Genomic DNA, 17,462 nt, shown 5'->3' with positions numbered 1-17,462 from the left:
CTGCAGTACAAATGCAAATCATTGACTATTTTTTATTTTCTCTGCTTTTCTCTTATAAATTGCTTTTATAATTGAAATCTCTTTACGAAAATGTATTGTTGAGATTAGTTTTTGTTTTTTTCAATATAATCAATCAAATGTATAATTTATTCATTACATTACAATTTGCAATTAAAATGTTAAAAATAAATGTGAAAACATGTTAATATTAAAGTAAATTACTAGTACTTGTATTATATTAGATTAAAATTTTAAATTACAATTAGAATATATATAATGTTATGTGCATTGATAATTTAAGTTATATACAGTATAGGAATATTTATTTTTAAATGTATAATCTCTTATTATATCATCAATTAATGTACCTATATAATAAAACAATTATGATTATTTTAATTTAATGTGTTTAGCTTCAATTTAACAAACATTATATAAATACACTATTTTTATATAATCGATAATATAAAAATAGTGTAATTTTTAATAATTTAGCTAAATTAATACCAAATAATGATTGTTAAATTTGTTTTAAATAATATAATTTATTTATTATTTGTAGAAAATATAATATATTGTTTTATTGTTGGTCATATGTGGCACAGTCTAACAAATTTCATTTTTCAATCTTCTGTATAACCAAACAGATCTCGAGTATCGTTGGAAGGGCTGATGTCTTGTGTTGTATCTTCTATTTGGTCTCTTTTCTTGCTTTTGCTAAGTAAGTGTTTAATACATTTGTTTTATGCTTCTCCTGTTGTTTAATAAAAATACTTTTTTGGACTAACACTGGCAAACAATAGAGCACTGGTAGTAGTAGTAGTAGTAGTACTAAGCAATTGTTTGAATACACCAATTATCTCAATGACAAATGACAGTTAAGCGCAATGAGAGACAATGAGATTTACTTTGCTATTTCATTTCGCTTATACTTATAGTCGACCAGTCGTTGATATATTAGATTTATATACAATCTATAGTTAATACATTGTGTACCCAAATGTCACAACACCTGAATCTATCACTCTGTCAGTTAGTGAGAAATCAATTAAAACAATCAAAATAAATAGTTTACCAACAGTTATGTGACACATAGTATGCTATTCATAGTTATAGTCAAATTCACTCTAAATAGCAAATATACATCTATTAAATGCAATACACCGTATGGTATAGTTTTAGTAACAATTTTGCAACAATAGACCAGTGAATAGCAAATAGATATTTATTATCCCTTAGAAACTATAAATTATTATAAATTAGTTTTATTTTAGATTTTTATTTATTCTGTTATATTGAAATTTATTTAAAAATAAAAAGTCAAGACAATGAGTAAAATTAAATTTAGATTTGTTTTTATAAATAAATAGATCACTTCATTGTGTTGTGGTTAACAAACGGATGATCTTTTTGTTGACTGTATGCCAAATCACCTCAATATTAGCCCTACTGTCCAAAGAGCAGGGCATCACTGTATTAGGAGCTTCTATTGTCTACTTTCTCATCATTAGATGGAATAGCCTTCAAATGCCTCTTAAGTAAGTAATCGTATATTTTCTGATTATTACATTAGAAATTAGTTTATTTTATTTAAATAAGTATACGATTACCCATTAAATCTAATTAAATCTTGTTTTCTCGTTTGAATGGATTAATTGTTTACAAAACCATTATATTTTTGTTTAATTTGTTCTTTAATTTAATTACAATAGAATCAATATTAAATATTAATTTATATAATATTAAACAATTAAAATAATTTAATTATAACGAAACTATAATTGAATAAATGAAAGTTTAATAATTGTGAAATATAAAGATAAATTTAATCATCAATAAAATCTTTTGTTTTATAATATATATATATATATATATATAATTTTAAGCATTTGCGACATCACGTGTCGTACATTTCTTGTCTCAACTTATCTTTTAATACATTACTTATCACTTATTTTTCTTAATGCCTCAGAAATGTCTCATCGACTTCAATGAGAGAAAGTGTTAGTCAAGCAAACAAAGTATGGCTCTATAGTCCACTTATATCTGTTGTGATAACTGTAAGCAATATTAATGCAATCCATAAAATTGACACTCAATTGATTTATTTAAATAATTAATAATTAACACAAACCTACTGCTCATACCTTTGCAGTTAATGGTATCGCTTTGGTATCGCATTGCACTTCTAGGAGGAACTCTTCCCATATTCAGTGAACAGGACAACCCTGTTTCGTTTGCTAACTCAGCCATGTCCAGGTATGTCCATCTAATAAATACTGTATCTAACTAATGCTTTTTACAATTAAATTATTGCTATTTATAGAAAAACAAGTACTGAAAAGTATCATTTAAGGGTGTTTTACAGTAACTACAGTAACAAATTATAATCTTGAATTTATATTTTTAATAAATAATTGATAGTTATTTTTATGTGTAAATTTACACAAATATTATATTTACTTTAATATTTTTAGTATATTTAATTATCTTTTGTTTATAAATTTTGAAGAAACAGCTTTAACTAAATCCAACTTATAATACAAAGATATAACTTATGATATCTTATTATAATATATTGTTAGCCAGACCTTTATTGATTATTATTTTACATACTTTAATTTGGTTGTTAATTTTGAAATTATTTAAACACTATAAAATAATAAAGATAATGTATATAATGTATATAATATATTAATATTATTATGAGTTATGGAAAATTACAGTGCAATTGATGTATATTATTATATATTATAAACAGATTATTATTACAATTTATATAATAACACATATGACAGACTATATTAATAAAATCATAATGAGTGTCAAACATTTGAATGTTATATTAAAATAATGTCAAACAATGTCTAATATTATGGTTTATGACAAACAGGTTTCTAACATACAGTTATTTGTCGTCATTTAACGCCCGACTCCTTCTTTTGCCATCAACTCTGTCCTATGACTGGCAAATGGGAAGTATTAAACAGATAACTAGTATTTCCGACACCAGAAATATATTTTCCTTAATATTGTTTACTATTTTGTTTGCAATTTTATGGAAAATATATCAAAGCCTGACTTTATCTCGTGTCGACCATCAGGTTAGTCAAAGACAATCACTAATTGCTAAAAATATTAATAAACAAATGATTGAGATTTCCATAAATATTATTTATACATTTTCATTAATTTATAATATTGTATTATTAATATGTATGTACTGTAATATATATTTATTATATTATATAATCAATATATTAGTCTCAACTTTACTATCGGAAAGTATGTATAGGATTGACATTATTAATAATGCCATACATTCCGGCCTCTAATTTGTTTATAACCGTTGGCTTTGTTGTCGCTGAAAGAGTTTTATATATACCAAGGTATTATCTATAACACTATTGATATAAACAATTCAATTAAAGTATTATTGTATGTAAATTATATATATTGTTAAATACCGTATACTTGCAGTATTGGTATGATTATATTGGTTTGCATTGGTTATCAACGAATTACTCACAGCACACATATATTTGCCAAAAAATTAACTCCAATAATAAGATCCGTATTGTTTGGACTAATCATTATATTTACCATAAAGACTGTCAGACAGAACAAGTCATGGATGTCAAGAGAGGCCCTCTTCGAGTGAGTCATGTTATGCCAAAAGCATTTTATAAACCAATTTTCTATAAAAGGCTTACATTTTATTTTCAATAACTAAACAATTAGTCAATAGGCATATGTTTACCGCAATAATCAATGTCTGTGTTAATAAAGTGCAGACAATTTTAATAACACTACTATTGATAATATTGTATAAAAACAAAACAATTTGTTTGTCATATTGTTTGTAATATTAGGTCTGGACTTAGAAGTCTTCCTCAAAATGCAAAAACTCATTATAATTACGCTAATTTACAAAAGGACCTGGGTAATATTGAACTGGCTATGAAACATTACACCAATGCTCTCAGGTTTGTTCACACATTTTATTAATATATTAATAACAATCTAACTATTTATCTATGAATCTACAAATTCATTGATCATAATATTAAAATCATTTGGAAATATACTTGAGTTCAATATTAAATATAACTTATATATTGTAATATTTATATTAATAAAATACATGTAATGAATGTTTATGATAGAGTACTTATTGAATAAATAGGAAATACGATATACGAGTGGATACTTGAATATAATTGTATATATAATAAGTAATACATTGACTTGCATTTCATTATTATATTTATGGTATTATATTAATTATAAAGCCATTGTTTTGACCCGTTTTTCAACACAATCTGATTATTAAAAATAATAATTAATTACTCACTTCACTTGTGACTAATTATATTTTCGTGTGTTTTTCTGACATTTTTCAAGTGTTGGCTTTATTTATCAAATTATATGAAAAATATAGCAAACAAAAAATTAAATTTTAATTATAAGTTGCAATATGTGATTTAACAAAACATGTAAAAAACATTTTTCAATTTTTAATTAAGCAAATTATATAATAATATTTTATTCAATTAGAATTGTATATTAAGTATATACAATTGAAATACTATTCTATAATAAATTTTTAATAAATTTATATATTTTTTTATATACAACTTTAAAAATGTACTATTTTTGAAATTTTGAGGTAAACTAAATATATTTTAATAAGATTTCTATAAGTATTATACATAATATAAAAATAATGATAACATATGATAGCTTATCAATTTTTCTTCAAAACATCTGCTGTTTAAATATTTATTCAAAATTTAACCAAAATTTTATTAATGCAAATATTACTTTAAATATAGATTAACCAATTTTATGTAAATGTCAAAATTATTTATCAATATTAGTTAAATCTATTATTTGTAAATTGTTAATTGATTTTTATATTATAAACTTATTTTTAGTTTTGTGTTATTAAATCTTTTATTGGTTTAAATATTTTGGTTTATATTTACTGGTAATATAGCCTATGGCCAGATCACGCCAGTGCTCACAACAATTTGGGAACACTATTCTGTGAACTTTCCGAAACAGAATCGGCTGAAAAACATTTTAAGGCAGCGCTGGCTATCAACCCGTTTCATCCGAGAGCTCACTTCAATTTAGCCAATATATACAGGTATTCAAACATACATTTATAATGCAATTTACATTTATTAAGAATTGATTTTATTTGGCATTCATTAATCGTATACAATAACAAAACAACTGAATTTATAAATTCCTTATCATTGATGTCAATAAACAGTATATAAATTACAATCTAATGTCATAAATAAAGCATTTTTATAAAATATTTTCATGATTTATGTCTTGTTGTAAAAGATATTTTAAATTAATGAACTGATTATAAAACATTAATCAATTTATACTATTTTGATTTTCAAATTTTATTATAATAATTATTTTTAAAATTTGATCATTTTTAAATAAATTTTATTATATTATATATATCAATAATAAAATAAATATAAGAGATTATTGGAATAATTATTTTAATATCATAATATAAAGTATAACCATTTTTAATAATATTTTATAACATTTCAGATATTTATAAGCAATTTTTCTTTTATAAATAATTTATTATAAAATTCAGAATCATAATAACAATTAATTAAAATTAATAAAAATGTTTTTAGTTAATGATATGAAAAATTCAAGAAGAGTCAACATTATAAATATAGTAAAACATTATAAATGATTATAAAAACAATCAATCATTTAATGAGTTTACTTTATGTAATTTATACTTATTTACAGCAATCAGACACCAAAAAAAAGTGTGAATTTTATTAGTAGTGATAGCGTTGTGTTTTAGGAAATTAAATAAAATGGTAACAATTGATGTGTAAATCGAGAACTTTTTAAGTTTGTGTCGAGTATTGAGTTATAAGTTGTATATTTGAAATAATTCATAAAAATGAGCGAAATATAAAACTAGAGCTAAAAATAATCAATTGATTCAACTGTTAGGTAATTCTGCCTTTTATTTGACGGCTTAATAATATTGGCAAACATTTTTTGAAACACAAGTACAGTACTAACTCTCAAAATAACTTTAAAATAAATGATAATTTTTTGAAATATTAATACATTAAAAAACTTGTTTCTTAACATTGATTGATTGATTGATGATTTAAAATGCTAATACTTATCATAATTTATAATTTTGTTGAATTGACAGTAAACAAGGATTAACTTCAAAAGCAATATCGTTGTTAAAGAAAGCTATTGAATTGGACGATGAATTTGCCGAACCGTACTCAGCGTTGGCCTCACTTTATGGTCAAATTGGTTGTAATGAAGAAGCGGAAAGACTTCATTTGCAAGCACTTAGACTTGACTCTGAAAATGCAGACTTTTGTAATAATTTTGGTGCCTTTTTGCAGAAATTAGGTATCTTTTATATTATATATTTATATAAATACAGTAGTTATAGTAATAGCTTCACTTAATATTTTTATCATATGATATATAATTTTTTAAATATTTGTCATTTTTTAAATTAAGAGATAAATACTGTTATTCTGAATGTAATTCAATTTTAATTGTTTTCTTACTTCAGATGTATTTATTTTAATTGCTATTTTGATATCAAATGAAAGAATTGGTGAGTTTAATATAGTAAATCATTTATCGTTTGATATCACTTATGAAATGACAGTTATATTTAAGATAAATAATATCTAATGACAGGCCGTTATTTAAAGAAAAATAGAGGTAAATGTTATGCTGTATTATACTTAACTTTTTTATTACTTATTTATCTTTTATAATATTTTCACATTTTTATCGTTAAAGAGACTGTTATGATATTTACAAAGAAAGCAAAAATGATATGAAAGATAATATATATCTCTTTTTTAAGTATAAATGAAAAAACTGGACAAAAAATAACTTATATAACAATGCAAAGTATTTACTTTGAAATAAAACTCATTTATATCTTAATTGAATGGATAGGTCGTAGTGATGAAGCAATCAAACAGTACCTGAAAGCTATAGACATACAGCCTAACCATACGATAGCACTGGTAAACGCCGCCCGAACTCTCAAATCTATGAAACACACGAAAAAAGCGGAGATTCTTTACAAGAGGTCTGTATTTTTTATTTGATATTACAATACATTATATATCATATTTTAAGGATAGTTAGTGTTTTTGTCGGCAAAATAACCGCAATGACGCTCACATGGGTAGCACCTAAATAGTGGCTACAAAATACACACACACTGTACATAACAGTGGCTTGAATTGTGTTTTTGTAGAGTCGATATAACAATAGTGATAAACGATTCTCTATATAATGGGAATCTGAGACATCATATTGTGATTAATAGTAGGACTCAGGGCTTTAGTTATAGTATAGTAGTCCTTGTATTGATCCGTAAGACTTATAAAAGGGAATTAGGATATGAAACATATTTTTTAAAAGACTGATCAAAATAATAGCACAAACATTGTATATAATTTTGTCCGACGCTTAACAACAAAAAAGACAAGTTTTTAGGTCCCAATCATTTGATGCCAACCGCACAGGCATTACCAGGAAATCCTTTCAACATATTTATTTCCGTTACTATACTTAGTTATAAGTCTACTGACACTAAACAAAAACATATAAAAATACATATTATATTTACAGTTACTACAGTACTATACTAAACAAACAATTTTATATTACAATACATAATGATTTGGATGGACAACATCACAGTTAAATATAGTACAGTAAAGTATATTGTGATTTACTAAATTGAAAATTCAAATGTATTTTTTATATACAAATATTTTCATTTTAATAGTAAAGGACAAACATGTAAACAAATAAACTGATAGATAATATTTGATAAGAAATACAAATATACAGACAAAAGTGTCGTAATGACAACTAAACTATAAAAATCATTAGTATATTCAATAAATTCATAATTTTAAAAGTAAATATTATATTATATAATTAAAAATATTTTATATTATTAAATTTTATATAAATTAAATAATATGTTATAGAATTTTATTTATTATAATATTTATGGAAAAAGATTTTATTTATTTATTTAAGAAAACAAACCACAAAATATATAATAGCATAGATATACAGAGTTAGACACAATATATACATAAATCATATTTAAGTATTTTCTTAAACATTTTTTACTATAGACTATTTGAAGACATATATTGTTTTGAAAAAACTTATTTACCAAATACTTTGATAAATATTTTCAATATACTGTATATTAATTTTAAAAAGTGCTGTATTTTAATAAATACAATTAATATTTAATTGAATATATTGTATTTGTATTAAAACAAATTATGAACAGTTATTTAATATAAAAGTATAATAATCTGATGTGTGTTATAAATAAAATAAGCTTTTACAGTAATAACGATTATTTTATTTCTTAGTTTATATTATTTTCTACATAAAATTGATTATTACTATTATATTTATTAATTTATGTATGAATATTATACAGTAGAATGTATATATGCGTGAAGCAAAAATTATTTGGTATTTTAATATATATATATAGAATTAAGTAATAAAAATTATAATAATGTTAACAAAAACAAAAAATTTTATAACCTATGATAAGCTTTTGGCACAAATGCTTAGAAATAATAAACAACTCTTGCATTATATGATATGATATCTAATTCCAAAATAAGCTGATTATATAACAATAATATATAATATAAACCATTAATTTAAAGATACACTTATAAGAGATTTAAATGAAAGAAAATCTTGTTATTTAATCTCATATAAGACAATCAGTATTTCTAATTTATCGATTCATTTATCCTAAAATTTGTTTTTTAGTGTTTGTTATTTTTATTTTGAACAATAATAGCTAATACTCTCAATTAATTTTTTTAACATTAACATACTGTTTGTTTTGTAAATTAATTTGAGATAATAAATGCATTTTACTCAAATTGTAAAATCTCATTAGTTATATAAATGTTATCCGATTTAAATAAATTTGCGATTAAGATAAAATAATAGCATTAAATATTAAAAATAATATAAAGTTATAGAACTTCAGCTTAAATTTCAAGTCAAAAATTTATTAAACTATTTTTATATAACATATTTTATGATATTTAAAATATTATGGATAGTTTTACACTATTGTAATATAATTTATTGTATACATCCATATCTATAATATATAAATTATAGACGATATCGGTTTAAAAGTAAGCTCAATATATTTGACTATTGATTGATTGTTTTATTCAATATATGCAACATATAAACTAATTTGAATGGTTTTTGCATTTATATCATTGAATTTGGTTGAGACTAGTATTCAAGTCATATAAGTCTGGCGGGGATTAAGTGTATCAGCTTTTATGCAATTGAGTCCATTGTAGGGATGGTATGTGTCTAGCAATACATTTGTTGGTCTCATCTTTGCCTTCACTACTGTCTGTACGTCAGCTGTGACTCAATGTATTCAATACAATATGATTTGCAATTCAAGTCAAACAGCTTTACATCACTGCATCTCATAATATAAATAACATTCAATATTCACTACTTTTATGCTATGTTTCATATCAGTCTCTCTCTCTCTCTTTCTCTCTCTCATCACTTACTTCCTCTTTGAACGTAAAATAACACAAAATAGTGGGTAAATAGATACATAAAATAGAGAAAAAAAGATTTAATTTGAATAAAATAAAACATTGGTTTATTCAGAATATTCTTTAATGAATTTTTAAAAAATTTTACATTTCTTGTTGAGTTGTTGTATGAATTGTATAAAACGAAATTTAATTGAAAAGACACTCAAATTTTTTTAATTTATATAAATAATATAAGTTCTCATAAATAATATTTTTAAAATAATATATCATAAAATATAAAATACAATATAAAAAACGTTTTCTTAAATTATTTCATTATATATTCCCCCCAAAAAACCTTAAAAAGATATGAAAAAGGATTTTATCATAAAATGATTTTATTTAAATATTATTGTAGAGCACTGGCAGTACAAGAGGATCCATTGATTTTAGACAATTTAGGCGTTTTATATATAAGTTGGAGTAAACTATTGGAAGCAAAACAGATATACGAAATATTGAATCAAAAATATCCCGATTATGGCGAAGGAAAGATACATTATGTAAGTTTCAAATCTATAAAAACAAACATTTTAATATATTTCAAATTAATAATATTTTATATATAACATCATATTAATATATGTTATTAATTATGTTTATATAAAATATTATATAAACAATTATATTTTATTATTACTTTTTAATTGTTTTATTTACTAATAATTCAAATTTAAATTACTTTTATTCAATTAAAGTTATTGAATTATTATCTTAAGACAACTTAAACTTAGTTTAATTAAATATTTATTATTTTTAGGGCAAATTTAAATTTTAAAAATTTGAATTAGTTTTGTGCACAAAATAAATAAAATTAAGTACAGAATAGAATCGTATTTTCATAATTAATTAAATCCTATTTTCAAACAATGATTATTCATTGGATTTTGTTTTTTAGCAATTGTTTTGTTTCATTGGTTTTTATAGTTAAGATGACTATAAAATAAAAGTATATTTTTCTCGAAGACATTCTTATAGTTTGAGTTCTCGATTGGATTTTTATTCAAAACACATGAATGTCTTTAGGCTTTTGTGTCACACAAATAATACTATATTTTTTGGTAAATTTTATTTTTACATTATTTGGTTTATTAGCAAATAAATGCTAAATTTTACTATACTTTTGATATTTTCCACTAAAAAGATGTTCACTTATTCTTTTGTGTTTTTTCGACAAAATACTGATCTCATTATAACTCTGCTTTTGGGCAACAATTTTGACGTTTATTTTATTGGCATTCAGACAAAGTATAAGCATTATTAAACAATATAACATAAATACAGTATTTATTTAATGTAAAAGTTTATACAATTTATAATTTATATTTTCAATTCATTAAATATTAGTAAAGATTATTATTATTTTTATTATGAATATATTGTATTTTTTGCTGAATTTATAGTCATTTAAAAGAATCCAATTTATTTTTTATTCATGATTGTTAGGCTAACATTTATTTTGTATATTAAACTATATGATTATTTATACAATATAAAACATTGTTTGTTATTGGCATAATTTTAAGGTAATTTATTTAACATTCAACAAATAAGTTTCAAAATTTTAAGTAAATTGAATATATTGTATTCTTATGAATAGTTTTTAAAATGAGTCACATTTTTACTGATAAATTACAAGACATAAAATTATATAATAAAACATTACATGTTTTGATGGAAATTGTTTTATATTTGGTTTAAACCGAATCACATATTTGACAATATTTTTATCGATTGATTGGATAAAAAAATAATATAATAAATGTTTTATTTAAATCAAATAAAGTTATTTAGTTTGTAAATTTTATTAATATGGGTTCAAATAATAAATAAATATATGTTAGTGCCATTTGAAATTACTTTAAATCAAATAAAATAACAGTTATTTTATAAATAAATATATATTTAATACAGTATTCAAAATGTGTGTGTGTTTACTGTTTTCTGTAATATTGAATTTTAAATTTTAACTTTAGTTTCAATTTTATTGCAACAAAAAGTGTACGTTTGGTTCAATTGCAGTATTGAATCAACCAATAGAGGAGGTGGGAAATGGGTAAAACTGGGGAAAAATTTAATACACATAAAGTTTTGCCAGGGATTCCACAATTCTAATGATAAAACTATTTTTATGATAAATAAATACTGAAAAATACTTTATTATATGATTTTATATAAATTTAACAAATAAAATTATTTAATTTTAGTAATGTACAAATAAGCGACAACTTTAATTATTTATAGAAAATTAATTTATTATTTTGTAAAATTTATAATTATTTTAAGCTATTTTCCAGTGTAAATAAATAATATTATTTATTGACTAAATTATTGTACTCTTTATTCCCACAATATATAGTCCTAAATACAATACTGAATCAATTTATAAGAAAAGTAAAAAAATTAATTCAATGCATTGTTTTTTTTAACATTCAATAGAATAATTTGAGTCAATCGAGTAATATATATTCAATCGATTATTACAGACAACACATCCGGCATTTGGACACTTCATGTCTGATCATTATTTTATGTGTAAACTATTGTCAGTTTTATCGCCAGTAAGACTTAAATACAATATTTACATTGAATTAGATTTAATATTTGATCTCATTTGATAATAAATAATAATATAATATTATTATTATTATTAAGTACAGTATAATTTAAAAGTAAAATTAAACTAAAAACTAACTAAACTATAACAAGAAATCTTGTAATTAGGGGTAAAAATAAAGTAAGAATTATGATATTTAAAGATAATTATAAAATAATACATGTTTATAATATTTTATAAATTATTGTCAAACTCAATACATTTATTTATATGATTTGTTTTTAGCTTTAAAAATATTAAATATCAGAATTATTAGATAAAATCTTTAACTACTTTATTTATAAAAAAAAAATTATTTTTAATTGTGATTTTTGTAATTTTATAAAAATATATAGTATAATTTTCAGCAAATTATATGCTGACCATGAAATTAATCTTATTTTATTAAAACTAACTGAAAATTAATTTTTATAATATTAAAATTTATTTTTATTTTAAACTTAAAAGTTAATATAAATACTATTATACAAAAATTCCAATAAAAAAATAAAAAATACTTTTCAAACTAAATAATAATTTTTTCAATTTTCTATTTTATGTCGTTTCAGACGTGATTGTAGTCTAAACTTTACATTTGATTTTCAAAAAATAAACTTAAATGCAATTTAATTCAATGATGCGAATCATTAGACTATAAAAACACTCCATAACTATATTGAGATATTTAGATATGAAACGAGAGAGAGAGGGAGTGGGAGACTAAAATCATTTGTAGAAATAGTAATCATTAATAATTGTTTATCTCATTTAATTATTTAATTTTATTAATTTTACATATTATGGCTTTAATTCAAAATTATTTTAAAGCTATTAATATTAGTTTTATTATAACATAGATAATAACAATATTTTAATATACTATTATAATAACATATACTGTAGTTTACAATAAAACATTACATCAGTTTTTAATTTACAATAAAATTATAAATAAAATTTTTTAATTGTTATTTTATAAAAAATACAATAAAATGTATACTTCATCTAAACATAATTTATAAGACAATAAATAATTTTTAAATAATATATATTAGTAAATAGCAATTTAGTATTAAAAGCAAACAATTAGCATAATTTAATGTTTAGTGGATGTGATTGACATTCATTTATAAAATATAATGAATTGTTATTTGATTTTAAAATTGTGTTTCAATTTTAGGCACAACTACTGATCCAACAGAAAAACTTCAGTCGTGCGGAACAAATGCTGTATTCAGTGATCAATACAAACAGCAGCCATAGGGACGCATACCATCAGTTGGCTATCCTTTACAGTCAAGTCAATAAAACCACTGAAGTAAGTATATCTATGATCGTATATATTACACACATTTATATACAGTATTATATCTATTATATATATCTGCAAATCTGACCAAATATATGTTATGCTCACATATATAACATATTATTAGTTTTATAGTCACACACATACTATTGTATTCAAAATCCGTATCTAAACTCACTTTTATATTTCATCTTTTGGACAAATATTTGATTTTTCAAATACACATAAAGGAAATATTTTATTGAAAATTTGTAATAAGTTTTTTTTGTCAAAATAAAATACATTTATTATATTAAATAGAGATTTATTTTTGTGCTTTGCATTTATTGAGAATATATTACATTTTTAAATAAAATTACCTAAACTTGTATTAAGAATATTAAAAAAAAGTTTAAGAAATTTTATGTTTATAGACATCAATTTAATGTATTCAATGTTTTAGTTATTATCCTAGTTATTGTTTTTATGTATATGTCATACATTTTATTTATTTTATAGCATAATTTAAATTTTATTATCTTTGTAATGTCGTAATTATAAAAATAATAAAATATTATTTATAAAATGCACAATAAAAATATTTATTGTTTTTTATAATCGACTAAATCTAATATAAATAGTCAGAAATGTCTACTATATATAATTGTATACATATAGACATATTTGATATATAGTGAGAAATGATATAAAACTTTAAAATAAAATAAATTTTTTTCATATTTTTTTGTCAATTGATTTAATCACTTTGTGATGGATCTATTAAAGTGTCAAATGTCACAAATGTAAATCAATTTTTACTTCTGAATATCCAAATTATTTTTTCGTTATTTGTATCGCTTTTTGTCACCAATAAAATCAATGAAACAATTGGATTAAATACTATTAATAAATTAACAATTAGTCGCTGATTCTAACAATTTATTTTTTATCACAACTTTATTACACTTCAAAGTTATGTTTTCCAAAAATGTTATCACAGAATATATTGATAGTAAATAACAAAAAACCAAAAATTAATACTCAAACAGACCTAATATATACAAGAGAATGAGGGCATAATTTTTAATAAAATTATATTTAAGTTTAAAATTTGACTAAAAATAAAACTGAAATGAAATTACAAATGAAATCAAGACTTTAATAACAATTATATATTGTTAACATTTTTCTGATTTTTAATTTTGTTAAATTCAAGAACTATTGAAATTTCTGTCTTAATAAGGAATAATTTTGACCACTTCTGACACAGATATAGGATAAATAATACGACAAAATAAAAGATGTCATTTGAGTTAAACAATAGTATATTAATCAAAATATCTAAAAAATTAATAAAATTGTTTTAGAGTAGACTTTCTCACTATTTATCAATAGGTCTTATATATATATATATGTGTGTATATATATATAATAGGGTTAAGTTGGATGTGTAGAGGGGTAGTCGAAAATACCTCCTATGACGAAGATTTTTGTATTTTATCCCAGACTTTTTGACTCAATCAAAATAATTGTTGCTTAAAAACAATAAGAAACTGACCCCCTTAAAATTTTTAATTAAGTATTTTGTGCTTTTATAGTATATTTAAATTGAATTATTTAATAAAAATTTGTAAAAATAGTTTAAACTACATTAAAATAAAATCAAATATAACATTGTTTTAATAAAATTATGAGATTAAAAACTTGAAAATAAATTATTTGTTCAATAAAGTGATAATGTTACAAGTAGAAAAGTATTTTTAGATAATTGAATTAATGATAATTATATCTATTTTTATATATTATTATTTATTTTTTAATTTTTAGTGAAATAAGTTAGCAGAGTCTAAATATTAACCAAAATAATAATAATTAGTGTTGAGGTAATATTTATCTAAATATAACATTATTTTAATAAAAATATATAACTGAAAAACTTAAAGATGTTTTACAAACTAATTATGTTATAATTAGTATAATATTTTAAGATAATAATAATAAATTGATACTTTTAAAATTTTGCATTTTAAAGAAAGAATTATTTTTTATTTAAGTAATCAGTTTTTTATTAATTAAAGAAAATATTCCGAACATCTAAGGAATTAATTGAAAATATATCTTATTTTTCTCGTAATTTCCATACATTTAAATAGGAATTTATAGACTTTTGAGAATTTTCTTGCTATCGCTCCTGAATTTTTTGAAAAATGTTCAAAAATGCACTAAAATGATACACCACTCTATACCCGAAGATTTTTTTTTATTTTACGCCATCCTATACTCCCATGAAATATAAAATCTTGCTTAACCCTGATATATAGATATAATTACATTCATACAATAACAAAGAAACAATAAAACTAAAGAAAATAAAATATGATTTGTTATAAAAATAATAACAAATCATTAAAAGCTTTTTTATAACAAAACGACACGAAAAAAGACTTAATGTTTGAATAGATAAAAGTACATAAAGTTTAAGCATTAAATCCATTGTTTAAATTATGGCTTATCTGTTGGTCCGATACGACATTACACTCTTATAACCATTGATCAGATATATAGCTGTTACACAACAATCACCCAAAACTGTTAGTTTGTATGGAAATCCTATTGTTCTCAACATTGTCTCAAACCATAGCCTCCGGGGAGTCATTTGAAGAAATAAAATGAATTTCTTTTTTAGTGTTTATCTATAGATGTGTTACCGCATAACAAAAATGCCGTAAAATTGTGGTTTACATACATTGACTAAAACATTAATACAATTCAATATACAGTAGTTATATATATATATATGTTTGTTTCATTCACTAGATTTGATATAATATATTTTCTTGTATTTTATAGCAATAAATTTTCATTAAATATCAAATTGAAAATTTTATCTTAAATTAGATATTTTTGATATCAATTTATTTTATAATCATATATATACTGTAAATTAATGAAAATAATTTTCTTATTTAAATACTGTATTTTATTTAATAAACAGTTTTATATTTGTATTACACTCTTGTTGTATATCTTTAGGCACTCGACTATATCGTTAAAGCGTTGACATTATGTTCACCGGATGACATAACATGTGCGCACCTGTATGTAGAGCACGGGGATATATTGCGTGACCTTAGGGATTGGCAAAGTGCTGCTGAGGTATTATTGTTTTTATTATGACCAATCACTATATTTGTTTTATCTATTATTATTAAATCTTATTTTAAATACATATAATACTTGATGTTTATATTTATTTATAATATTATAGAGTTATCGGATAGCAATATCACTGGATAGTAGTATATCCCGATCTCATCTGAATTTAGCCGTTATCTGTCATTTAGAGGGCGACTATAATACAGCATTACATCACTATTTTCAGGCACACAGTCTGGACCCGAATAACCCGATTATTTTGGACAATATATCCAAATTGAAGAGACAATTGTATCGACAAAAGTATTATAACAATGGATGCCATCGCGTGTCTCAATCATGTCCTGTCGTCCGATGAAGGGTTGAGCCAAATCTCATTTCATTACATTATATCACAACTAAACTCAAACTTTTGCACTCAAAGGACAGTCTTCTCATCATTTTTTTGTATAACTTAGATAACAAACACATGACTATTATCTATATATAGAAAATATAAAAGTGTTAGATCTATATTATAATATATAATATAACAAACATAATATATTATTATTATTATAAACTGTACATTATATATATATATATATATTTCATAAAAACTAATTATAAATATAATTTATATTAACAAAATAAAATATTATTGTATATAAAAAATGTGTATAACATTAGGTAATTATTTTTAAAAGTGACAAAATTAATAATACGTAATATATACTTTTATGTTATAAAATATATATAT

At 21.8% G+C, this 17,462-nt stretch overlaps 1 protein-coding gene across 2 annotated transcripts in view; it reads left to right on the top strand.

Annotated features, from left to right (window-relative positions):
- Positions 1–17,143, top strand: part of LOC128959984 (protein O-mannosyl-transferase TMTC1-like) — a 65,420-nt gene extending 48,277 nt beyond the window's left edge. For both annotated transcript variants that reach the window (XM_054306034.1, XM_054306035.1), the window contains 15 exons: positions 648–721; positions 1,371–1,538; positions 1,973–2,060; positions 2,156–2,259; positions 2,894–3,104; positions 3,265–3,389; positions 3,481–3,657; positions 3,873–3,986; positions 5,000–5,152; positions 6,221–6,432; positions 7,000–7,135; positions 10,042–10,186; positions 13,460–13,597; positions 16,601–16,723; positions 16,836–17,143. In XM_054306034.1, coding sequence (XP_054162009.1) covers positions 648–721; positions 1,371–1,538; positions 1,973–2,060; positions 2,156–2,259; positions 2,894–3,104; positions 3,265–3,389; positions 3,481–3,657; positions 3,873–3,986; positions 5,000–5,152; positions 6,221–6,432; positions 7,000–7,135; positions 10,042–10,186; positions 13,460–13,597; positions 16,601–16,723; positions 16,836–17,081 — 2,214 coding nt within the window. In that variant the 3' untranslated portion in view covers positions 17,082–17,143. The remainder of the gene's footprint in view (positions 1–647; positions 722–1,370; positions 1,539–1,972; positions 2,061–2,155; positions 2,260–2,893; positions 3,105–3,264; positions 3,390–3,480; positions 3,658–3,872; positions 3,987–4,999; positions 5,153–6,220; positions 6,433–6,999; positions 7,136–10,041; positions 10,187–13,459; positions 13,598–16,600; positions 16,724–16,835) is intronic.
- The last annotated feature ends 319 nt before the right edge of the window (positions 17,144–17,462 follow it).

Source organism: Oppia nitens, unplaced genomic scaffold, assembly GCF_028296485.1.
Source record: "Oppia nitens isolate AA-2021 unplaced genomic scaffold, nextdenovo-longstitch-racon4-pilon3 scaffold4_pilon_pilon_pilon, whole genome shotgun sequence".
NCBI lineage: Eukaryota > Metazoa > Arthropoda > Arachnida > Sarcoptiformes > Oppiidae > Oppia > Oppia nitens.
Note: the sequence above shows the minus strand (reverse complement) of the source record. Positions and strands in the feature narration are given on the sequence as shown.